Below are 23,911 nucleotides of genomic sequence, written 5' to 3'. Positions count from 1 at the left end.
CAATTCTTTGTTTCTGCAAAAGCATCAAAAACTAGTTTAATAAACTATAAAGAATAAAAATGAGTTAATCAAATATTATTGAAATTATTTAAAATGCTTAAAGAGACCTTGTTTTCTGGTGTGACATCTTTGTCCTGTGGTGTGACAGTACAGGCGTGACACCGGTGGATATTTTCTGTCAAACCAAACATCTTGCTATTCCAAACTAAACTGTCATTAGCGGTTAGCAAGACACATTTGCATGGTTTTTATTTAAAAAAAAAAAAATGTAATTTAGGCTTGTCACAACAAAATGTAACACTTTGTAATGGTTCCAAAAAAGATAAATATTTGAACAATTCTGAAACAAAAAATTACACAAGTGCACATGGAGCTGGACTGGACAAATAGTTGTCTGGAATGTCATACAGAGAGAGAAAAGAGAGAGAGAGCTTTCCTATGCTGCACAAACACTGGGTTTTATTGTGTGGTTTCGTAAATGTGGAGATACGATCTGAAGGTTTTTCTTCACTGGAGCTGCTCCCTTCAGCTTTGTGTTCTATACATAATGTTCTTTATTATACAGGTCCAGAGCTTAGCTGCCATGAATGAAACCTTGCAGAAAGAGCTGAAGAGCCTGAGCAGTGAAGAGGCCCAGATGAAGAGAGCACTTGCCATGAAACTTGACAAGGAGTCTAAGCAGCAGATCCGTCGACAGAAAAAAGAGGTGAAAGATCAGCAAGTCAAAAACATTTATGGGTAAGTAAAAAATGTTATTAAATGTAAATGTTGTATTCTAGATTTTAACCTTTGTTTGGTTACCCCTTTTTTTGTGTAAAGTCCCTTTTTGTATGATGGCTTTAATTTAGTACTTGTTATAAATGGCATAAATAAAATTATAGTGTTTAGCTGACAAGTTTCAAATACTAGTATTTTCCTTAAACTTGTCATTTTGCTTCAGAATACATTGATTCATCCAATGAAGTCCTATAGATTATGGCAGGGGTCACCAGACTCTGAGTTTAGGTCCAAATCAAGGTTGCAAGGTCTTGCAAATGTTGCATACTTTCTAAATGAGCATTTTTACATTTGTGGGAATTTAGCATGTTTGTGAAGTGTCTAGATTAGACTGTCACTGTGTAAGATTTATTTTATTAATTTTTTTTCTCCTTCGCTGATTTTTGGAACCGTACAAACAAGAATATTTTTTTCTTGAATTATTTAGTTCCCTGTAGTCCTTGTGAATTTGTGCAGAAAACTTTATTCTAACATTATTTTTTATATATATATATATATATATATATATATATATAAATTTTTTTTTTTTTTTTTTTTTTTTTATTCAGCCAATATGACAAAATCCACCAGAAACGGGAGGAATTTGTGAAAATGATTGAAGAAAGCAACCGTGAAACTAAACAGTTCAAGGAAAAGATGCAGAAGCTTAGAGAAAAGTGCAACCAGCAAACTCAAAAAGCCCAGGTGAACTTACTTTTCAATATTTGCTTGCTTTTATGTATTAACTTTAATTTTTTTTTTTTTTTTTTTTTTCCCTCTCGGTTATGGTCTTTGACACCTTTTCTGTTTGTTCTTTAGCATGTTAATGTTAAGGCTATGTTCAATGTTTTGTGTCATATGTATTTCATTTCTTCCATAGGAGTTCTATGACCGTCTTCTCACAACTTTGGAGCAGTACAACAAGCGGATTGAAAGCATTGTGGTAGAGACCAATGCAGACACCTTAAAAATGAAATCTCATTTCTAAAATTTCTATTTTGTACTCATTACTGTTATTTCGCATTTGTACAGTGTTTGTTTTGTCATTTCTAAATGTATTTTCTCCTAACACCAGTATTGTGTGTTGTGTGTGTGTTTTTTTTATTTATTTATTTTTTTTTTTTTATAAAACATTATTGGGAACATTTGAGTCTTGCCTGTTCACATAAACCTTTATTGGATTTCTTTTAAAGGATTGAGATTCAAGGTAACTACTGAGTTATGCTAACAATTAGGGCTGCAACTAACGATTTTTTTGATAATCGATTAGTTGGTCGATTATTTTTTCGCTAAATTGGCTTAAATCCCAATTGTTTTTATTTTATTGGCAAAAATCACAATATTCCACATCCTGCCCAATGTCCTTCAAGCTAATGTGTCAACTGAATGTTATGAAAACAGTGCTTAATTTATTAGACCACCGTTCGTAATAAAGAGAAAAGACAAATATCTGAAAAAAACCCCAATACAAAGCGCTTGATTTTTTTTTTCATAGATAATTGCAATAATTATAGCATTAGAAATAGCCTACTGTTACTAAAAACCTTATTGCATATTGGAGGACTAACCAATACAGAAAGCTAAAAAATTATTTTGGTAATCACCAATACTGTTAGTTTGGAGCAGCAGTGGCACAAACCTTAAATAATTTGTTAGACACCTTACATACATTTGTTTTATTAAATTTGTCAAGCACTGTATAAAGTGAACAAAGTTTAAGTCTCTACATTAAAAATGAAAAGAATAGCCTAATACAGATAAGACGAATAAAAACAAACTCTGTGTTAACCAACAGGTGAGAAGAATGTTCTGCAGGAACACGTGTTCACTTTGCTCAAAGTCTCGTTTACTGTCATTTCTTTATATAAAAGGCGGTTATGTAGTGTCTGATATTTATATATGTGACCCTGGACCACAAAACCAGTCATAAGGTAAAATTTTACAAGACTGAGATGTATGCATCATACGAAAGCTCAATAAATAAGCTTTATATTGATGTATGGTTTGTTAGGATAGGACAATATTTGGCCGAGATACATCTATTTGAAAATCTGGAATCTGAGGGTGCAAAAAAATCAAAATACTGAGAAAATCACCTTTAAAGTTGTCCAAATTAGGTTCTTTACAATGCATATTACTAATCAAAAATGACATTTTGATATATTTACAGTAGGAATTTTACAAAAAATCTTGATGGAACATGATCTTTACTTAATTCCCTAATGATTTTTGGCATAAAAGAAAAATCAATAATTTTGACCCATGCAATGTATTTTTGGCTATTGCTACAAATATACCCCAGCGACTTAAGACTGGTTTTGTGGTCCAGGGTCACATATCAGATAATTACATGCTGTTATCCCTTTACAGTTCCTAATCTTCATAAATATGTGCACCACATGTTTTCTGTTCAACCTAAATTTTACATTCAACAACATATTTCAATGTTTTTGCGCTTATTATTAATTGCTTCCCTCTCTGTGTTCCGGCTGTCTGACAGACTCATTCAGTAAAGATTTAAACTTAACACAGACTGTCAGGATGGACTTTTATGCAAAAATGTAAATGCTTTTGTGAATTTGTGATATTTACAGAAAATAATATGACCGTAAACTGAAAGTTTTCATGCTGAGGATGCAAACAAATCTGTCAAAGCGCCTCACAGGTTGCTTTTTAGGCTATTAGCTTATAGTTTAAAATAAAGAATTCTCTTGTTTTGGGCAGCTTGGATCACGTAACTCTCCTGCAGCATCTCATTCTGTTTCCTCCACTATTTTTAGATGCATTTTGTCTATAGAAATGCGTCATTCAGTGCTGTAATTTGACATGACCCTCTAAAGTTGTGTGTGTGTACTGTGGGTGGACCCAATTAATCGACAATGAGAATCAGTATGCCTCAGTATGCATTCTTATGTGATCTTGTGTTCTCGAACTACATCATTAACTGTCGAAGTTCAATTCCAATACTCAAGAACGCAAGTACAGAGGACACATGAAAGTGCCCAGATGTGTTCTTGAAATCAAGGATGCTTCGAATGCAGACTTGAGGGAATTGAACCGTTAGAAATCCCAGAAGATGCTGCAAGCGGACGATGTATGGAAGCCTGTAAGCTTTAAACTTCTCGTTCTCGCTGCATGCGTGCAAATACGTGATGGCTCATGAAAGTAAACATTTGTCTTTTGTTTTGTATAATTTTAATGAAGTAAGAAAGCCTGTTGTATTTTTTATTGGCATATTAAAAAGAATATATAACATTATACATAGCTTAATCTTTTTCACAAATGCATGAGGTAAAAAGCTATAAAATAATATAAATGTTTTATATTGTGCATTGTGTGCTGCTGTCTCTCTCCCTGTAACCTGCTGGGACTGTCAGTTAAGCAGCAAGAACACAGCACATCTCAATTTTCACAAAGATGTGTTCTGTGTTCTCGCATTCTTCCAAGTTTGTTCTTTCAAGGAAGCCTGGCAAGACGGGCCTCCACAAGAACCCAAGTCCGTTCTTTGCATTCTTGGAATTGAGAAACAGCCAGTGGATTTCCAGGACCAGTGTTTCCTGCAGAGATTAGGTCCAACCACCTGAAAAAGCAAATAAATGTTTTCAGGGTAACACGAAAGCTAGAGGGAGGTGAGTTTTCATCAGGGTTGGAACTAAATTTCAGTGGTACAGTGGCCCTCCAGGACTTCTCAACCACTAGATGTCACACAGGAGCACCGCATTTCACATCAAACAAATGTGGTGTTCTGCCATTTTTATTTTATATTTTGTCTTAATTTATTCAGGAGTGATTAAGCAATGGTACTTCATTGTTATTTTAAATCTGGATTCATTTTTGCTTCAAATAGTTGTATTTAACCAGGCTTCATAGACCAGGGCATCCCTTGGTTGAAACTAGTCTGGGCCTGGTCCAGTTGTCCTTTCTTTTTGATGGCCCTACCCCTACATGCCACAACTTAACCGTATTAACAAAACACTTAAAGTGTTTTTATTGTGAAACAGTTTACCAAACACTTTTTAAAACGTTTTAATTTTAAATAGTGATTCTTGTACTTTATTTCTGGTTAATTTGTATGCTTTGGTTGCATAATAAACAGCTCCTGCTACATATTTTGCAGAGTCAATGCCAAGGCCGCCCACCACAGATGATGTCAGGAGTGGGATTTGGCCTTAGCACAAGGCTGTAGTTGCATGGTTCTTAGGAGCAGAGTCATCTGAGTTTACCATCTCTGTGCTTGAGTCCTTGAGAGATTAACTGATAAACTGAGTATTGCGGTGATGATAATTTGTTTTGATTGTCTCCTTTTGAACATTTTGTTGACAATAAGTAATGTTGCATCCACATAACTTACTCTCATTAGAGTATTAGTAGACTGTCTGCTTAATATCTGCTAACTTTGTGATCCCAACAGACATTCTACTGACTATAGGTAACTTTGCAAGTACATGTCAATGTTATTCTAACCCTATCCGTCTACTAACACTCTGAGTAATTAGTAAATAACTAATCAGTGTTAGTAGATATGTAAGTGCAATGTTAACTTTTAGTCAACGGAATATGTTAAAGGGACCATCAAAATAAAGTGAGACCAAACTTTTGCCAGTTGTAGCAGCAAAAGATTAAACCAGGGGTGCCCAACCCTGTTCCTGGAGATCTACCTTCCTGCAGAGTTCCATTCCAACCTTGATCAAACACCTGTCTGTAATTACCAAGTGGTCCTTCAGATCCTTATTAGTTGGTTCAGTTGTGTTTAATCAGGGTTGGAACTGAGCTCTGCAGGAAAATGGCACTGCAGGAACAGGGTTGGGCACCCCTTGGTTAAACCAACAATGTCCATGACTTGGAGTCACAAATTTGATGATCTGTGACTTCACTCAGAAGACGACTTGGGACTCCACTGACTTGGTGTAGTTTTATAGCTACCATCTTTTTCTCTGTATAACTTTTTTTAGACTGGAGATTGAAATAGGCAGCGTTGTCCTGTATGTCAAAATTTAGGGTCCATAAAAAGAGATTGGTACAGAAAAATGTACACTAACCTATAACACGCAGTCTAGATAGTTCCAGTTTGACTCTTGTGGAATTTCATGCCTAATCCACCTACTCAATGACTTTCTTACCATGGCTGCATCGAAAAACTGAAAAATGCTGCCTTGGAGGACACGTTTCAAGGTGGGAAGGCATGAAGGCACGTTTGAATCCAATGTTTGCTTCATTTCCTGCCTCTTGAAATACCTTAATCTGGTCAGTTTCTTTGAAGGCAGCATAGACGAATCCTCCGCTGCCTTTGATATCCCACAATACTGTGTGATCCATTCCGTGATGGATGGCAAAAAAATAAAGATGGCATCTGAAATTTGAGTGGTCAGTTTTGAGTGTAAATGTATGTTTCTGATGTTATTTTTAGCAAGAAATCAGTATTATAGTAATTATAATATAAGTCAGCTGCCTAAGTTTTTGGAAGCAGCCCATGTCTCAAAGCACCTCAGGTCTTTTTACCTGTCTAGAATAGATCCTATTCTTTCTTTATTCCGAAGCCTTGCTACTCAAAGATAAATTTGGCAGAATCATCTCTGTAATCGACAACCTCATCACCATGAGAATCATGCCCAAGGTGCATCCATTTCTTTACTGATGCAGACCCCTCTGACAATTTTGGTGTGTATTTCCAGGGTCGTTGTTTGGCCCCCAACTTGCCAACCCGAACCCTTCTGTCTCCTCCAATTTATTAAAGCTACAATTTGTGGCTGCTACATTGAGAGAAAGAAAAAGAGCTTCCAAAAAGCATCCTCATTCTTCGTGAAAACTCCACTGCAGCCCATTGCATTTATTAAAGGCCAATCAAAATCTGCCAAGCTAATGCCATTTTTATTTCCTCCAAATATTTGTATATTTGTAGGACTGCAGCCTTAAAGCCCAATGCTCAATTCTGGCAGGTGGTTTGATTTCGGTGAGTAAATCTCCTCCAGTGGCTTGTGGTCATTTATCACAGAAAATTATTTCCCATATAGGAAAACATGGAGCTTCTCACAAGAATACTGCCTTTCCACATCAGTCAGAGCATGACTGGCTTGTATGCACCGCCAGCTTATATTTGACTCAAGTTCGCTCCAGGCCCTACTGGACTGGTGTGCATGATAACCTGTGTGTTATTTAGTACTGTAAGCTATTGTTTATGAACTCGCCAGTGTGGTCTTCAAAGCCTTGAACTCTTGTTCTTTCCCCCATGACCCATGTACATGTTGCCATGTAGCCAGGTAAAGAATTAGTCTGCCACAGTAATTAACCACGCAAGAAAGCACCTCGACTTTAGGTTGTGCTGCTTCAAATTCATTTTTTGAGAGCACATGGCTCATGAAGTCCATCTCCATCAACACACTTTTCTTTGTTTAGTGTCAGCTGCTTCTCTTGCAAGCTGTGCAATGCTTGGTGTAAGGGTGCATCATGCTCCTGCGCAGTCTTTCAGAATACTACAATGTCATCTGAAATGACTCAGTCAATGCCTTGCGAAACTTGACAAATTATGTGTTGTTATGCTATAGAAGAAATACCAAACATGTTTTTGTACCCCCATAGGCCAGTGTGTGACCTGTCAAATAATCTAATGTTTTTATTATTATTATTAAAGATTATTTTTTGATTAGCTGATTATTTTTCAGCTTTTCAAGAATAAGTACAACTTCTATTAGTATTTCAGACTTTTATTAAATAATTTTCTAAAAATATACTTCAACTTCAATTTTCCAGTATAAAAATACAGTGCCAGAATTGAAAATTAAAATACAAACAACGCTTTAGGGCAACATGTACCATTAATGCCACAAATTCTACCTAACATTGTGCAAAAAAAAAAAAAATACATTATGAAGGCATTATGTAGTTTAAAGGAGCAAAGTCCAACATAAATACTGCCTAAAAGAGTGTGCTGGTCATGTCCTGGCCCTAAGCTGGTCCCGAGCAGGAGGTAGTTGCTTAGGACCGGCACATGACCGGATAAGGACCAGCTTAAACCAGCTAAGGACCAGCTAAAGACCAGCTTAAACCAGCTCCAACCAGCATCCATGTTTCAAAACCTACCTAAGCAGCATATGCAGTTTTTTTAACAGGGTTTATTAATATTAAAAATTAATTAAAATAAAAAAAATACCAGAAGAGGAAAACAGGCAGGCAGGTTAGGACAAGACTGGAAATGATGAGGGTACAATCAACAACAAACTGGTAGAGGATTGCAAACACAAGGAGACAAATAAAGAGCAAATAAGGCAGGTAATGAGGGAGGACAAGTGGGGCAAAATAAACCAACAATCAGGTAACAAGATGGGCGGAGTCAAGACAATAGACATGAGAGTGCATGGCACAGAGAAACAAACAAATCCAATGCCATGTACTCATACAAAACAAAAACACAAGCACATGGCCAGCAAAACAATCATAAGCCATGTGCTTGAACAAAACAAGACACAAACAACAGCTAATAGGAACACTCATAAGTCGCGTGTTCACACAAACATGACAAAAGAAAGCACGCAACTGAGGGAACCCCAAGCCGTGCGCTACACAAGACAAAACATATGAAAGCATGCAGCTAATAAAAACATGAGCTGTGCCCAATGGCACAAGACAACAAGAACACCGAAAATTAACAAGACATGAGTGCCAGGATCTGAACACCACGCTCCAACATGAAACAAGGCATGCAGACAAGAGAGTGTGCAGCTTGAAGTAAAAACAAAGACATGACTGGAGTGTCAGAGCTCTGCCACAAAACCACAAATAAACTAGACTGAAGTGACAGGACCATGACAAATATATGAGCTGTAAGTTTGTAAGATGTAAGCACTTTGCCAGCATGGCCAAGGTGGGAAACCTAGCTTCATTTTTTTCCACCATTTCAGTCGATTTTCATCCTTTGGAATAGCCTGCTCACCAAAGTACATGAGTATCTTATTCATCACTGGTTCACTGTGAGTATCTTTACCAGTGTCTTCCTCACTATTACTGTGCTTATCTAAAACTAAACTGAGCAAAGTGTCTAGCAGAGACATTGGCCTCCTCTCTGAAAGTGTTGCATCTGCACTGACTGAGTCATTCTTTTCCCTCACATTAAAGTTGCCGTGTTTTCTCCCTCTCTCTCTTCTTTTCTCTTGCAGTGCAAGAGCTTGAACCTTGAGGTGAACTTTTAAACTGTCCTCTGGTGGCAGGAATTTTAGTTTAATGGAATCTGGGGTCAAGGGCTGCTGCAAACAGATGAATTTAGTTTTCTGCTCCCATCTTGATGTCATCTCCTGTGCAGCAGCACCTTGGAAAGCTTTGACAGTTGTGGTCTCAAATAATGTGCTCTGTATGGACTTCTGGAGGCCCTTTACCAGTGGAGGTAAAGCTAAAACAATGTCTCATAGGACTCTCCACACAGGAAGACAGTAGCACACTCAAAAGGCCTTAGGACTTGTTCCACTTTTTTAAGTAGGCTTCACTAATATATTTTTTTTAATTATTATTCAGGATGCACTTCCTTCATAGTGTGACATCAGTATCTGAAAGTGTTGCTGTCACAGACCACCTCTGTTCAAGCAGGTATTGTATTAAAGGGATAGTTCACCCAAAAATGAAAATTTGATGTTTATCTGCTTACCCCCAATGCATCCAAGATGTAGGTGACTTTGTTTCCTCATAAAAACACAAACGAAGATTTTTAATGAAAACCGGTGCAGTCTGCCAGCCTTATCATGGATGTGGATGGGCACCAAACCTTTAAAAGTAAACAAAAACATGCACAGACAAATCCAAATTACACCCTGCGACTCGTGACGATACATTGATGTCTTAAGACACGAAACGATCGGTTTTTGCGAGAAACTGAACAGTATTTATATAATTTTTTACCTTTGATACACAGCCACGTCCATCTGTCATGAGCATGAGTTTGGCATCAGTCACGTCACATGTGCATGCGCTTCTGGCGTAGAATACGCAAACGCCGTAAGGGGAAATCAGTGAAAAGTCCCGGATGAGTTTGTGCAAGCAAACACAATCTTTTAGCTTTAACAATCGGTTTAAACAATCAGGATACGCGCAAGTAATTACCATTTTGAATAGCCGCTATACCCACAATCTCTGTGCACTGTGTAAACAATGAGTGTCGTATACGCAACAGTTCGCTTCCGGCGTTTGCGTATTCTACGACAGAGCGCGTGCACATGTGACGTGACTGATGCCAAACTCGTGCTCAGGACAGATGGACGTGGCTGTGTATCAAAGGTAAAAAATAATATAAATACTGTTCAGTTTCTCACAAAAACCGATCGTTTCGTGTCTTAGGACATCAATGTATCGTCACAAGTCGCAGGGTGTAATTTGGATTTGTCTGTGCATGTTTTTGTTTACTTTTGAAGGTTTGGTGCCCATCCACGTCCATGATAAGGCTGGCAGACTGCACCGGTTTTCATTAAAAATCTTCGTTTGTGTTTTTTTGAGGAAACAAAATCACCTACATCTTGGATACCCTGGGGGTAAGCAGATAAACATCAAATTTTCATTTTTGGGTGAACTATCCCTTTAACGTATGCTCAGGGGTACCCATTTGTTGTATATACCCATAATACCTTACCTACTTTGAAGCAATAAGACATCACAGGACATTCCACCATGTTTTTAGGCTAAAAAAGAGTTTGTATGTTTTATATGGTCGGTGGTGATGATGTCAGACCATACGGAGGTTGCGGTGCTGTCTTTCACCCAGAGAGGATGTGCTGGAGGCTTGGATTCTGGGAGGAGCAGAAATGACAGTTCTCTTCTGATCCATACCACAAATGTTGGTTCTGGGGGCTGGAAAGATCATCATACGTGAACTTCCCTGGGAGGCAGCTTTGGTCAAACTTGTTCAGCCCATCTATGAGCTGGGAAATCACTAGCCAGGTTTCCATCCAAGGACTTTTTGTGAAAAAATACTTAGCGCTTCGAAATTTAGTTCATGGAAATGGAAAAAAGTGTTGACAAAATCTTTTTCCATTTAACTTTAACGCATAAATCCTATATCGATAGTTTAAATTTCACAAAAATTAGTGTGGAAACACTTTTTGTTGAGAAAAGGGGCTTTAACGCAAAAAATGTGGTGTCACATGACAGATTTAGCCAATAGGCAGCGTCTGTGTTCGTGGTGTTGCTCATTTAAAGTGTTATGAAACCCCCTGTTTCAGAGGTGCTTTTTCACACCTCTGGTTTGAAAAACTTTCTGAAAAGGGACGTTGTTCACTGGGGGTAAGGGGTGGGGGTAGAGTGTGGAGAGGGGGAGTGACAATAAGTGAAAAAATTCTGCTAATTTGCACACCAACAATGTAAACACACAGCAGCAGCTACAGCGTTTCTGAGAGAAGTGTGGAAGTAGAGGACTTCTCCCCACCAGAATCCCCACACTTTGATCAAAGTGATGACAGTGCAGGTCCACTGCATTGCACACTGCCTCCGAAATTTTCGTCCGTCATAAACAATTTGGATTTTTTTGCGTTGTTTGCATCCGTTGCAAGCATTTTGAGCAGTGTTTTGACAGTTCAGAGCCACCATACAAGCGAATGCCAAAATACAGAATTGTGTATGACAAGTTCATTCACTTTGTCTCGCAGCACTGTAAAGGTCCTTGTACACTGAGTTCACAGACATTAGTGGTCTTCTTTATAATATGGAGCTCCAGTAATGCTAGCAAAGCATCAAACATTACTGACATCCTGAAATAAACTTTGAATCACCCGGGATAATCCCACAGTTTATTAATAAGGAGGTGCGCATTAAAAGTATTCTCTTATTCCTCTCTCTTTCTTTTTCTCTTTTTAAGAAGAGAGTAGACAACAACATTGTTCTATTTCAAATTGTTTTGCGTATATGAACGCTGCAAAAGTAAAGTAGACACTTTTTGTTTCAAAGACACTATACAGGTCCTTCTCAAAAAATTAGCATATTGTGATAAAGTTCATTATTTTCTGTAATGTACTGATAAACATTAGACTTTCATATAGTTTAGATTCATTACACACAACTGAAGTAGTTCAAGCCTTTTATTGTTTTAATATTGATGATTTTGGCATACAGCTCATGAAAACCCAAAATTTCTATCTCAAAAAATTAGCATATTTCATCCGACCAATAAAAGAAAAGTGTTTTTAATACAAAAAAGTCAACCTTCAAATAATTATGTTCAGTTATGCACTCAATACTTGGTTGGGAATCCTTTTGCAGAAATGACTGCTTCAATGCGGCGTGGCATGGAGGCAATCAGCCTGTGGCCCAGGATGCTTCGATAGCGGCCTTAAGCTCATCCAGAGTGTTGGGTCTTGCGTCTCTCAACTTTCTCTTCACAATATCCCACAGATTCTCTATGGGGTTCAGGTCAGGAGAGTTGGCAGGCCAATTGAGCACAGTAATACCATGGTCAGTAAACCATTTACCAGTGGTTTTGGCACTGTGAGCAGGTGCCAGGTCGTGCTGAAAAATGAAATCTTCATCTCCATAAAGCTTTTCAGCAGATAGAAGCATGAAGTGCTCCAAAATCTCCTGATAGCTAGCTGCATTGACCCTGCCCTTGATAAAACACAGTGGACCAACACCAGCAGCTGACATGGCACCCCAGACCATCGCTGACTGTGGGTACTTGACACTGGACTTCAGGCATTTTGGCATTTCCCTCTCCCCAGTCTTCCTCCAGACTCTGGCACCTTAATTTCCGAATGACATCCGAAAAAAGTACTTTGGACCACTGAGCAACAGTTCAGTGCTGCTTCTCTGTAGCCCAGGTCAGGCGCTTCTGCCGCTGTTTCTGGTTCAAAAGTGGCTTGATCTGGGGAATACGGCACCTGTAGCCCATTTCCTGCACACGCCTGTACACGGTGGCTCTGGATGTTTCTACTCCAGACTCAGTCCACTGCTTCCGCAGGTCCCCCAAGGTCTGGAATCGGTCCTTCTCCACAATCTTCCTTAGGGTCCGGTCACCTCTTCTCGTTGTGCAGCGTTTTCTGCCACACTTTTTCCTTCCCACAGACTTCCCACTGAGGTGCCTTGATACAGCACTCTGGGAACAGCCTATTCGTTCAGAAATTTCTTTCTGTGTCTTACCCTCTTGCTTGAGGGTGTCAATGATGGCCTTCTGGACAGCAGTCAGGTCGACAGTCTTACCCATAATTGCGGTTTTGAGTAATGAACCAGGCTGGGAGTTTTTAAAAGCCTCAGGAATCTTTTGCAGGTGTTTAGAGTTAATTAGTTGATTCAGATGATTGGGTTAATAGCTCGTTTAGAGAACCTTTTCATGATATGCTAATTTTTTGAGATAGAAATTTTGGGTTTTCATGAGCTGTATGCCAAAATCATCAATATTAAAACAATAAAAGGCTTGAACTACTACAGTTGTGTGTAATAAATCTAAAATATATGAAAGTCTAATGTTTATCAGTACATTACAGAAAATAATGAACTTTTATCACAATATGCTAATTTTTTGAGAAGGACCTGTATGTCCCGTTTAAAAGTCATGTAATACATGTGCATCATATTGTAATCTTATAATAGGTGTTCGTGTGGTAATTGCTCCAGACTCGGTCCCGGGGAGAATGTATGTTGTAAAGACATAACAAAGGTCACGGGAAAATGAAAACAACTCTTTTGTTTTGTCACAGTGAACAAAGCCACAAACCCGAACCATGACTCTGAAACAGCAAGCCAGCTAATGTATACTAGTGACACAAGTGCTACTTTCCCATTTGTAAGTACTGCGAAAGCTCATGCAAAGCAGGGCGCAGAGATTGGATTAGACAAGTCCTTTGTCTTGTATAATGATACACTGCTCATTAATAATGCTTAAAAGGGGGTGTCAGCCTGATGACGTAAATAAGTACTGTACAAGCCAAACAGCCAATGAGTGCTAAAAAAAACCTGCGTCTACGTCACAGGCCTTGAAAACCGGATGCACGAAATGGTCACAAAAAGCGCAAAAATGACCAGTTTCCACTTTGTAACATATTTCGTGACAGCTATTACTGTTTTAAGCAATGTGCAACATGTATATATCTGTTAACATCTCAAAAAATGTGTTTTGGGGTTTCATGACCCTTTAAAGCACAGCTTCTCTGTAGTTCAAAAGTGCATTAAATCATATCCATATTATTAGATTATATCTAAAATTATTTTATATAGGCCTATGGTAAGAAAAAGACGAGTTACCTTTCAAATATACATATCTTAATTTGATGTTTCTTTAGTAGTTCTTTAAGTTAAAATGTATTTATTTTGTACAAAAATTACAACATTTCACATTAATTTCACATTAATAGTTTATATTTTCATTCTTCTTTTGTTCTCAGTTCTGTTCTATCGTTAAATTTAAAGGATTTGTTGTGGAGTGATGGGAAGTAAAATTTATGCCTGCTGTCCACGAAGAGCTCACTAAAGCTTGGCAGGCTCCGTATTCGGCGCAAGTGAACCCTTCTACTGACGCGGCTCTCACCATTGTTGACGGTGCGGATGACAGGTGGTTACTGCAAGCTCCCTCCTCTGGAAGAAGCAGTAGCTGCACATCTTCTCCCGCCAGTGAGCCGAGGACTGAAGGCTGCAGTTCTGCCGTCCAAGCCCTCCAGGCTGACATCAGCCCTTGCCAACAGGGTTTATGCAGCGGCCAGCCAGGCCGGCTCGGCCCTTCATACGATGTCCGTACTTCAAGTCTTTCAAGCCAAACTTCTCCGTGATATGGACAAGTCTGGCCGAGAGCTGGATATTTTCAGCTAGCTGCGCACCGCAACGGACATGGCCTTGCGTGCTTCCAAGGCAACGGCTCAATCGGTGGGGAAGGCCATGGCCAACTTGGTGGTGCTGGAGTGCCACCTGTGGCTGAACCTTACGGAAATCAGGGACGCTGAGAAGATGGCTTTCCTCGATTCTCCGATCTCGCCAAAAGGTCTGTTTGGCCCCGCTGTGGACGTTTTCATGGAGTGTTTCACGGAGGCACAGAAGACGTTGCAAGCGCTGCGTCACTTTCTGCCTAAACACCCCAGTGCGGCAGTTGTTTCAAGTCACCCTAAGACAGCGCCCACCCCGCAGCCTGCAAAGCCGGCTCAGAGTCTGGAACCTGAGCCTCAGAAGCCGTCCTGATCTGTGTGCAGAGAGGGGGCAAATTCTCGCAGATGCCAGACTCCCCTTAAAGAAAGCTCACATTCGTTCCCTGCCACTTCAAATGCCCCTGAGTGGTGGAGGTTTTTTGATCAGGCACGTCCTGCCAGTGCGGCGTGTGCCTCAAACTACCGCTGTGATAGTGGACCCACTTACTATAAATAGCAAATCTCCTCTCCTTGCAGCCACACATGTCAGTGCGTCCCCTTCGGGCGATGTACTGTCATTACCAAAAATACTCAAGAATGCCAGCGCTCACTGTATGGGCGACGAGCGAGCATCAATAAAATTAGAGCCTCTTGCCGCTCGGCTGTTGGCTTGGAAAGCCATTCCCGGCATGTCAGAATCCCCTTAAAGAAAGCTCGCATTCGTTCCCTGCCACTTCGAATGCCCCTGAGTGGCAGAGGTTTTTTGATCAGGCACGTTCTGCCAGTGCAGCATGTGCCTCAAACTACCGCTGTGATAGTGGACCCACTTACTATAAATACCAAATCTCCTCTCCTTGCAACCACACGTCAGTGCGTCCCCTTCGGGCGACGTACTGTCATTACCAAAAATACTAAAGAATGCCAGCGCTCCACTTTTTCCAGCATTGGCTCTTTTATTGTGACAGGCCTGGGCTCTGCGGCTGTGGTGGGCGAGTTCTCTGTGCAGCAGTGTGGCTCTGGATTGAGAGTGGGACTGGTGTGATCCTCCTCCATGGTGCCAGTGGTGAACTGTGATCCACAATTCACCAGCACCCACTCCACAAAAGCGGGGAAATCCTCTCAAGGACCATTTACTAACACAGCTCGCTCAGGTTATTGATATAAAATACACAGAGCAAGCAGTCGGGGTAGTGCGTAAGGCACGGAAGATCTAAAAAGTCCCTGGTGTAGTCCTCCAGTGAACGGTCCTGTTGCTCCAGGCCGTATAATAAAGCGCACAATGCGCACAATGCCTGTATAACTTTACACCAAGCCATGTGCTTACTCAGGAGAGAGGACTCTCTCAACCACAACAGAGTCAAAAACAACCTTAGAGTTTCAAGGGATTACAGCGGCCATCAAATGGAACTATCTAGACCTTCGGAGGCTTTACGAGACTCTAGTTCCACAGCCAAGGCAAATGCAAGTATCGTTCCTTTCACCAGACAGAGGTTTGATGTAAGCTATTGTATACTGCGCTTTAAATTAGAGACTGATGGTTCTTTCAGATGGTCAACTCGGCCACATTTCTGTCCGGTTCTATCCAACCACTTACCCTTCCCATGTACCATGTATGCATGATTTGTGTGTGTTTGTTAAGACTAGTTATGTGTTTGTGATTTGGTTAATAAAACTTTGTGCACAATGCTGTAGAGTATTTGGTTCTGATGATGTTACCTTCCCGTTTCTTCACTCTGGAGTTGTACAAGTCCTAAAGGTTGGGCAGGTATACACCAGTTATCCTTTCTGTTGTTCTAACAGTCTGTTGCAGTCTTATATCTGATTTGCTGGCTGACCCAAACCAGACAGTTATGAAAGAACACAGAACCGACTCATTAACAGCTGAGCAAAACTTTCATCGGGCTGAACTTTTTCAGTTGACAAAGGAAATACAAGTTCTGCTGGGCCTTTTTCACAATCAAGTCAATGACCAGAAAGCCAGCTTAACATCTTGTCTATAAGCAGACTCATTACTGTCCTGGATGAGACGATATGTGTGTGGTGTAGGCATGGGATGATAACCGGTTTCAAGGTTTACCGCGGTTTGAAAAAGTCACGGTTTCAAAACCGCAAACAAAAAAAAAAGTTATACCGTTCCTACGATATGTGCATTATCTGTGTCATCAAAGTGAAAGCGCAGGACTCCCTACTAGGTTGTGTGTGTGCGTACCTGCAGCGAAAACAATGCAGCCCCTCCCCCACCGGTTAGTGCTGCAGGCGTGTGTCTGTGATTGTGCACATGATCCGCAGTCAGTGAGACTCAGAAATATAAGTTCAGGATGGCCGAAGGAGGTGAACCCCCACAACACAGAGTGGGGAATAGCAGACTATGGCCCAATCCCAATTCTATTTTCTACCCCTTCGCCTACCCCTCGCCCCTTCCCCTTGTCCCTTGAAACAAAGTGTAAAGGGGAAGGGCTAAAATATTTCCCCTAAGAAATGGGACACCACTACAACACTGTTATACGTCATCATAGGTTGTCGCTAGTTGCTAATGTTACGTCAGAGGACATGCGCAGATGTTTATCACTCATTCCAAGATGTCAAAAAATGTTGTCATGTTTTAAAAAGTACAAATGTACGGTGTACCGTTCATTCACATGTGGCCGTAAGCAAAACAAACAACGCATTATCACATGCGTGGCAAATTGCTAATCAGTGTAGTGGTGCCTGGAGAAGTATATGCTTCATTTGTGAATTTCGTTTTCAACTTTCTATTTGAACGCGTTCGTTTTAGCTTTTATTATTATGTACTGATTTAGATTACTGGTGCGGTAGACTTAGCGGGCGCAGGTGCATTAGGTGCAATCATCAAATACATTTCAAAGCAAGCCGGCTCCACGGTCCTGACTGCATCATCACTGCCTTTATTCGGTGTTTTTAGCGAATATTTACATTTATTCATATGACTGGATGTGGTGGACTGCCATGATTTTGGCGAATGCAGGACACTATCTGAATAATGCGCATCAGAGGGGATTTAAAAAGTGGAAGTATGTATACACCGTATACCTGCGTACACCCTCCACTACACCACCGTTGCAAATTGCCGTGCCACTGGTGTTTCATGTTTCTAACATGCAGTCAAGTGTATATGACATAAAAATATATTTTGTAATATCATGCAATCAGTGCTATCTGCTAGCAAACTTTAGCGATTTTTTTGCAAACGTTTATTTACAAAACAACACCATAAACACAAACACAAGATTGAAGGTAATATACATATAATGAAACATTGTCATCAAAATCCTTATTAAAGGCAAAAATTACTTATATTTACGAGTCTGCTTGCTCGAGTGAGCAGCCATGTTGGAAATTTCTCTTAGCCCTTCGTTTGAAGTGAGGTCCTGAAAAATCTTTGTTTGGAGGGCTATCTGGCCCTTCCCCTTACCCCTACCCCTCCAACTAAAAGAGAAATGAGACACCCCTACCCCTTCATGTGAACGCGCCAAACGGAGGGGTAGGGCTAAGTGTAGGGGTAAGGGGTAGAATTGGGATTGAGCCTATGTGTACTAACCTTACGTTTCTATGATTGAACATTAGTAAAACAATTAAGTTAAAGTGAAATCATGTCTCATTATTGTTATCTCATTAGAGTTATTGTCTCATTAAAGTAAGTAATTTTTTTTCCACTATTTTCAGACAATGCATTTTATGGGGGTATAGCTCAGTGGTAGAGCATTTGACTGCAGATCAAGAAGTCCCCAGTTCAAATCCGGGTGCCCTCTTTGGACTTGGCAGGTTTGGACCAACCAAAACTTTGTCTTCAAAGCCAGACTGTCTTTATTAGATATTGTCTCATTAAGGGAAGTTTTTTTTTTTTTCACTATTTTCAGGTAAGGCTTTTTGTGGGGGTATAACTCATGGGTAGAGCATTTGACAGTAGATCAAGAGGTCCTTGTTTCAAATCTGGGTGCACCCTTTGGCCTTTGGCAAGTTTGGACTAACCAAAACTTTGTCTTCAAAGCCAGACTGTCTTTATTAGTTATTGTCTCATTAAAGTAAGTTATTTATTTTTATTTTTTTTTATATTTTCAGACAAGGTGTTTTGTGGGGGTAAAGCTCAGTGGTAGAGCATTTGACTACAGATCAAGAGGTCCCTGGTTCAAATCCGGGTGCCCCCTTTGGGCTTGGCAGGTTTGGACCAACCAAAATTTGGTCTTCAAAGCCAGTCTCTCTTTATTAGATATTGTCTCATTAAAGTAAGTAATTTTTTTTTACTATTTTCAGGCAATGCATTCTGTGGGGGTATAGCTCAGTGGTAGATCATTTGACTGCAGTTCAAGAGGTCCCCGGTTCAAATCCGGCTGCCCCCTTTGGCTTTGGCAGGTTTGGACTAACCAAAACTTTGTCTTCAAAGCCAGACTGTCTTTATTAGTTATTGTCTCATTGAAGGAATTATTATTTTTTTCATTATTTTAAGACAGCACTTTTTGTGGGGGTATAGCTCAGTGGTAGAGCATTTGACTGCAGATCAAGAGGTCTCCGGTTCAAATCCGGCTGCCCCCTTTGGAGTTTGCAGGTTTGGACTTACTAAAACTTTGTCTTCAAAGCCAGACTGTCTTTATTAGATATTGTCTCTTTAAAGGAAGGTTTTTATTTTTTTATTTTTTATTTTTTATTTTTTTTTATTATTTATTTTTTTACTATTTTCAGACAAGGTGTTTTGTGGGGTTATAGCTCAGTGGTAGAGCATTTGACTGCAGATCAAGAGGTCCCTGGTTCAAATCCGGGTGCCCCCTTTGGAGTTTGCAGGTTTGGACTTACCAAAACTTTGTATTCAAAGCCAGACTGTCTTTATTAGTTATTGTCTCATTGAAGGAATTATTATTTTTTTACTATTTTCAGACAAGGCGGTTTGTGGGTGTATAGCTCAGTGGTAGAGCATTTGACTGCAGATCAAGAGGTCCCCGGTTCAAATCCGGGTGCCCCCTTTGGAGTTAGCAGGTTTGGACTTACCAAAACTTTGTCTTCAAAGCCAGACTGTCTTTATTAGATATTGTCTCTTTAAAGGAAGGTTTTTTTTTTTTTTTTTACTATTTTCAGACAAGAAGTTTTGTGGGGGTATAGCTCAGTGGTAGAGCATTTGACTGCAGATCAGGAGGTCCCCAGTTCAAATCCGAGTGCCCCCTTTGGACTTGGCAGTTTTGGACTAACCAAAACTTTGTCTTCAAAGCCAGTCTCTCTTTATTAGATATTGTCTCATTAAAGTAAGTAATTTTTTTTCACTATTTTCAGGCGATGCATTTTGTGGGGGTATAGCTCAGTGGTAGAGCATTTGGCAAGTTTGGACTTACCAAAACTTTGTCTTCAAAGCCAGACTGTCTTTATTAGTTATTGTCTCATTGAAGGAATTATAATTTTTTTTCATTATTTTAAGACAGCACTTTTTGTGGAGGTATAGCTCAATGGTAGAGCATTTGACTGCAGATCAAGAGGTCCCACGTTCAAAGCCGGGTGCCCCCTTTGGAGATTGCAGGTTTGGACTTACCAAAACTTTGTCTTCAAAGCCAGACTGTCTTTATTAGTTATTGTCTCATTAAAGTAAGTAAATTTTTTTCCACTATTTTCAGGCAATGCATTCTATGGGGGTATAGCTCAGTGGTAGAGCATTTGACTGCAGATCAAGAGGTCCCCGGTTCAAATCCGGGTGCCCCCTTTGGAGTTTGCAGGTTTGGACTTACCAAAACTTTGTCTTCAAAGCCAGACTGTCTTTATTAGTTATTGTCTCATTGAAGGAATTATTATTATTTTTTCATTATTTTAAGACAGAAGTTTTTGTGGGGGTATAGCTCAGTGGTAGAGCATTTGACTGCAGATCAAGAGATCCCCGGTTCAAATCCTGGTGCCTCCTTTGGAGTTAGCATGTTTGGTCTTACCAAAACTTTGTCTTCAAAGCCAGACTGTCTTTATTAGTTATTGTCTCATTGAAGGAATTATTATTTTTTTCATTATTTTAAGACAGCACTTTTTGTGGGGGTATAGCTCAGTGGTAGAGCATTTGACTGCAGATCAAGAGGTCCCCGGTTCAAATCCGGGTGCCCCCTTTGGAGTTAGCAGGTTTGGACTTACCAAAACTTTGTCTTCAAAGCCAGACTGTCTTTATTAGTTATTGTCTCATTAAAGTAAGTAATTTTTTTCCCCACTATTTTCAGGCAATGCGTTTTATGGGGGTATATCTCAGTGGTAGAGCATTTGACTGCAGATCAAGCCTTCCCCGGTTCAAATCCGGGTGCCCCCTTTGGACTTGGCAGGTTTGGACTAACCAAAACTTTGTCTTCAAAGCCAGTCTCTCTTTATTAGATATTGTCTCATTAAAGTAAGTAATTTTTTTTCACTATTTTCAGGCGATGCATTTTGTGGGGGTATAGCTCAGTGGTAGAGCATTTGGCAAGTTTGGACTTACCAAAACTTTGTCTTCAAAGCCAGACTGTCTTTATTAGTTATTGTCTCATTGAAGGAATTATAATTTTTTTTCATTATTTTAAGACAGCACTTTTTGTGGAGGTATAGCTCAATGGTAGAGCATTTGACTGCAGATCAAGAGGTCCCAGGTTCAAAGCCGGGTGCCCCCTTTGGAGATTTCAGGTTTGGACTTACCAAAACTTTGTCTTCAAAGCCAGACTGTATTTATTAGTTATTGTCTCATTAAAGTAAGTAAATTTTTTTCCACTATTTTCAGGCAATGCATTTTATGGGGGTATAGCTCAGTGGTAGAGCATTTGACTGCAGATCAAGAGGTCCCCGGTTCAAATCCGGGTGCCCCCTTTGGAGTTTGCAGTTTTGGACTTACCAAAACTTTGTCTTCAAAGCCAGACTGTCTTTATTAGTTATTGTCTCATTGAAGGAATTATTATTATTTTTTCATTATTTTAAGACAGCACTTTTTGTGGGTGTATAGCTCGGTGGTAGAGCATTTGACTGCAGATCAAGAGGTCCCCGGTTCAAATCCGGGTGCCCCCTTTGGAGTTAGCATGTTTGGTCTTACCAAAACTTTGTCTTCAAAGTCAGACTGTCTTTATTAGTTATTGTCTCATTGAAGGAATTATTATTTTTTTCATTATTTTAAGGCAGCACTTTTTGTGGGGGTATAGCTCAGTGGTAGAGCATTTGACTGCAGATCAAGAGGTCCCAGGTTCAAAGCCGGGTGCCCCCTTTGGAGATTGCAGGTTTGGACTTACCAAAACTTTGTCTTCAAAGCCAGACTGTCTTTATTAGATATTGTCTCTTTAAAGGAAGTTTTTTTTTTTTTTACTATTTTCAGACAAGGTGTTTTGTGGGGGTATAGCTCAGTGGTAGAGCATTTGACTGCAGATCAAGAGGTCCCCATTTCAAATCCGAGTGCCCACTTTGGACTTGGCAGGTTTGGACTAACCAAAACTTTGTCTTCAAAGCCAGTCTCTTTTTATTAGATATTGTCTCATTAAAGTAAGTAATTTTTTTTCACTATTTTCAGGCGATGCATTTTGTGGGGGTATAGCTCAGTGGTAGAGCATTTGGCAGGTTTGGACTTACCAAAACTTTGTCTTCAAAGCCAGACTGTCTTTATTAGTTATTGTCTCATTGAAGGAATTATTATTTTTTTCATTATTTTAAGACAGCACTTTTTGTGGGGGTATAGCTCAGTGGTAGAGCATTTGGCAGGTTTGGACTTACCAAAACTTTGTCTTCAAAGCCAGACTGTCTTTATTAGATATTGTCTCTTTAAAGGAAGTTTTTTTTTTTTTTTTTTACTATTTTCAGACAATGCATTTTATGGGGGTATAGCTCAGTGGTAGAGCATTTGACTGCAGATCAAGAGGTCTCCGGTTCAACTCCGGGTGCCCCCTTTGGAGTTTGCAGGTTTGGACTTACCAAAACTTTGTCTTCAAAGCCAGACTGTCTTTATTAGATATTGTGTCATTAAAGGAATTTTTTTTTTTTTTTACTATTTTCAGACAAGATGTTTTGTGGGGGTATAGCTCAGTGGTAGAGCATTTGACTGCAGATCAAGGGGTCCCCAGTTCAAATCCGGGTGCCCCCTTTGGACTTGGCAGGTTTGGACTAACCAAAGCTTTGTCTTCAAAGCCAGTCTCTCTTTATTAGATATTGTCTCATTAAAGTAAGTAATTTTTTTTCACTATTTTCAGGCGATGCATTTTGTGGGGGTATAGCTCAGTGGTAGAGCATTTGACAGGTTTGGACTTACCAAAACTTTGTCTTCCAAGCCAGACTGTCTTTATTAGTTATTGTCTCATTGAAGGAATTATTATTTTTTTTCATTATTTTAAGACAGCACTTTTTGTGGGGGTATAGCTCAGTGGTAGAGCATTTGACTGCAGATCAAGAGGTCCCCGGTTCAAATCCGGGTGCTCCCTTTGGAGTTAGCAGGTTTGGATTTACCAAAACTTTGTCTTCAAAGCCAGACTGTCTTTATTAGATATTGTCTCATTAAAGTAAGTTATTTTTTTCCCCACTATTTTCAGGCAATGCATTATATGGGGGTGTAGCTCAGTGGTAGAGCATTTGACTGCAAATCAAGAGGTCTCTGGTTCAAATCAGGGTGCCCCCTTTGGAGTTTGCAGGTTTGGACTTACTAAAACTTTGTCTTCAAAGCCAGACTGTCTTTATTAGATATTGTCTCTTTAAAGGAAGTTTTTTTTTTTTTTTTTACTATTTTCAGACAAGGTGTTTTGTGGGGGTATAGCTCAGTGGTAGAGCATTTGACTGCAGATCAAGAGGTCCCCGGTTCAAATCCGGGTGCCCCCTTTGGAGTTTGCAGGTTTGGACTTACCAAAACTTTGTCTTCAAAGCCAGACTGTCTTTATTAGATATTGTCTCTTTAAAGGAAGTTTATTTATTTATTTATTTATTTATTTTACTATTTTCAGACAAGGCGTTTTGTGGGTGTATAACTCATCGGTAGAGCATTTGACAGTAGATCAAGAGGTCCTTGTTTCAAATCTGGGTGCCCCCTTTGGAGTTTGCAGGTTTGGACTTACTAAAACTTTGTCTTCAAAGCCAGACTGTCTTTATTAGATATTGTCTCTTTAAAGGAAGTAATTTTTTTTCACTATTTTCAGGCGATGCATTTTGTGGGGGTATAGCTCAGTGGTAGAGCATTTGGCAGGTTTGGACTTACCAAAACTTTGTCTTCAAAGCCAGACTGTCTTTATTAGTTATTGTCTCATTGAAGGAATTTTTTTTTTTTTCATTATTTTAAAACAGCACTTTTGATGGGGGTATAGCTCAGTGGTAGTGCATTTGACCGCAGATCAAGAGGTCCCCGGTTCAAATCCAGATGTCCCCTTTAGAGTTTGCAGGTTTGGACTTACCAAAAC

The 23,911-nt window shown here is 39.7% G+C and overlaps 1 protein-coding gene and 20 non-coding genes across 21 annotated transcripts in view; all 21 read left to right on the top strand.

Annotated features, from left to right (window-relative positions):
- The window catches only part of nuf2 (UF2 component of NDC80 kinetochore complex), a 9,672-nt gene extending 7,380 nt beyond the window's left edge, over positions 1-2,292 (top strand). The window contains exons 10-12 of the mRNA XM_073825543.1: positions 566-738; positions 1,326-1,461; positions 1,637-2,292. Coding sequence (XP_073681644.1) covers positions 566-738; positions 1,326-1,461; positions 1,637-1,744 — 417 coding nt within the window. The 3' untranslated portion in view covers positions 1,745-2,292. The remainder of the gene's footprint in view (positions 1-565; positions 739-1,325; positions 1,462-1,636) is intronic.
- Positions 2,293-18,247: 15,955 nt separating this feature from the next.
- Positions 18,248-18,319, top strand: trnac-gca (transfer RNA cysteine (anticodon GCA)). Its single transcript has one exon. It is a non-coding gene; the product is annotated as a tRNA-Cys (tRNA).
- Positions 18,320-18,643: 324 nt separating this feature from the next.
- Positions 18,644-18,715, top strand: trnac-aca (transfer RNA cysteine (anticodon ACA)). The gene has a single exon. It is a non-coding gene; the product is annotated as a tRNA-Cys (tRNA).
- Positions 18,716-18,835: 120 nt separating this feature from the next.
- On the top strand, positions 18,836-18,907 carry trnac-gca (transfer RNA cysteine (anticodon GCA)). The gene has a single exon. It is a non-coding gene; the product is annotated as a tRNA-Cys (tRNA).
- Positions 18,908-19,028: 121 nt separating this feature from the next.
- trnac-gca (transfer RNA cysteine (anticodon GCA)) lies at positions 19,029-19,100 on the top strand. Its single transcript has one exon. It is a non-coding gene; the product is annotated as a tRNA-Cys (tRNA).
- A 161-nt stretch (positions 19,101-19,261) lies between these two features.
- Positions 19,262-19,333, top strand: trnac-gca (transfer RNA cysteine (anticodon GCA)). Its single transcript has one exon. It is a non-coding gene; the product is annotated as a tRNA-Cys (tRNA).
- A 120-nt stretch (positions 19,334-19,453) lies between these two features.
- trnac-gca (transfer RNA cysteine (anticodon GCA)) lies at positions 19,454-19,525 on the top strand. Its single transcript has one exon. It is a non-coding gene; the product is annotated as a tRNA-Cys (tRNA).
- A 126-nt stretch (positions 19,526-19,651) lies between these two features.
- trnac-gca (transfer RNA cysteine (anticodon GCA)) lies at positions 19,652-19,723 on the top strand. Its single transcript has one exon. It is a non-coding gene; the product is annotated as a tRNA-Cys (tRNA).
- A 455-nt stretch (positions 19,724-20,178) lies between these two features.
- trnac-gca (transfer RNA cysteine (anticodon GCA)) lies at positions 20,179-20,250 on the top strand. Its single transcript has one exon. It is a non-coding gene; the product is annotated as a tRNA-Cys (tRNA).
- Positions 20,251-20,373: 123 nt separating this feature from the next.
- trnac-gca (transfer RNA cysteine (anticodon GCA)) lies at positions 20,374-20,445 on the top strand. Its single transcript has one exon. It is a non-coding gene; the product is annotated as a tRNA-Cys (tRNA).
- A 121-nt stretch (positions 20,446-20,566) lies between these two features.
- trnac-gca (transfer RNA cysteine (anticodon GCA)) lies at positions 20,567-20,638 on the top strand. The gene has a single exon. It is a non-coding gene; the product is annotated as a tRNA-Cys (tRNA).
- Positions 20,639-20,760: 122 nt separating this feature from the next.
- trnac-gca (transfer RNA cysteine (anticodon GCA)) lies at positions 20,761-20,832 on the top strand. The gene has a single exon. It is a non-coding gene; the product is annotated as a tRNA-Cys (tRNA).
- A 262-nt stretch (positions 20,833-21,094) lies between these two features.
- Positions 21,095-21,166, top strand: trnac-gca (transfer RNA cysteine (anticodon GCA)). The gene has a single exon. It is a non-coding gene; the product is annotated as a tRNA-Cys (tRNA).
- Positions 21,167-21,287: 121 nt separating this feature from the next.
- Positions 21,288-21,359, top strand: trnac-gca (transfer RNA cysteine (anticodon GCA)). Its single transcript has one exon. It is a non-coding gene; the product is annotated as a tRNA-Cys (tRNA).
- Positions 21,360-21,482: 123 nt separating this feature from the next.
- Positions 21,483-21,554, top strand: trnac-gca (transfer RNA cysteine (anticodon GCA)). Its single transcript has one exon. It is a non-coding gene; the product is annotated as a tRNA-Cys (tRNA).
- Positions 21,555-21,675: 121 nt separating this feature from the next.
- On the top strand, positions 21,676-21,747 carry trnac-gca (transfer RNA cysteine (anticodon GCA)). Its single transcript has one exon. It is a non-coding gene; the product is annotated as a tRNA-Cys (tRNA).
- A 601-nt stretch (positions 21,748-22,348) lies between these two features.
- On the top strand, positions 22,349-22,420 carry trnac-gca (transfer RNA cysteine (anticodon GCA)). The gene has a single exon. It is a non-coding gene; the product is annotated as a tRNA-Cys (tRNA).
- Positions 22,421-22,542: 122 nt separating this feature from the next.
- trnac-gca (transfer RNA cysteine (anticodon GCA)) lies at positions 22,543-22,614 on the top strand. Its single transcript has one exon. It is a non-coding gene; the product is annotated as a tRNA-Cys (tRNA).
- A 262-nt stretch (positions 22,615-22,876) lies between these two features.
- Positions 22,877-22,948, top strand: trnac-gca (transfer RNA cysteine (anticodon GCA)). The gene has a single exon. It is a non-coding gene; the product is annotated as a tRNA-Cys (tRNA).
- A 122-nt stretch (positions 22,949-23,070) lies between these two features.
- On the top strand, positions 23,071-23,142 carry trnac-gca (transfer RNA cysteine (anticodon GCA)). Its single transcript has one exon. It is a non-coding gene; the product is annotated as a tRNA-Cys (tRNA).
- Positions 23,143-23,267: 125 nt separating this feature from the next.
- On the top strand, positions 23,268-23,339 carry trnac-gca (transfer RNA cysteine (anticodon GCA)). Its single transcript has one exon. It is a non-coding gene; the product is annotated as a tRNA-Cys (tRNA).
- Positions 23,340-23,911: the final 572 nt, after the last annotated feature.

Source organism: Garra rufa, chromosome 20 (genome assembly GCF_049309525.1).
Source record: "Garra rufa chromosome 20, GarRuf1.0, whole genome shotgun sequence".
In the NCBI taxonomy this organism is placed as follows: Eukaryota; Metazoa; Chordata; class Actinopteri; order Cypriniformes; family Cyprinidae; genus Garra; species Garra rufa.
Note: the sequence above shows the minus strand (reverse complement) of the source record. Positions and strands in the feature narration are given on the sequence as shown.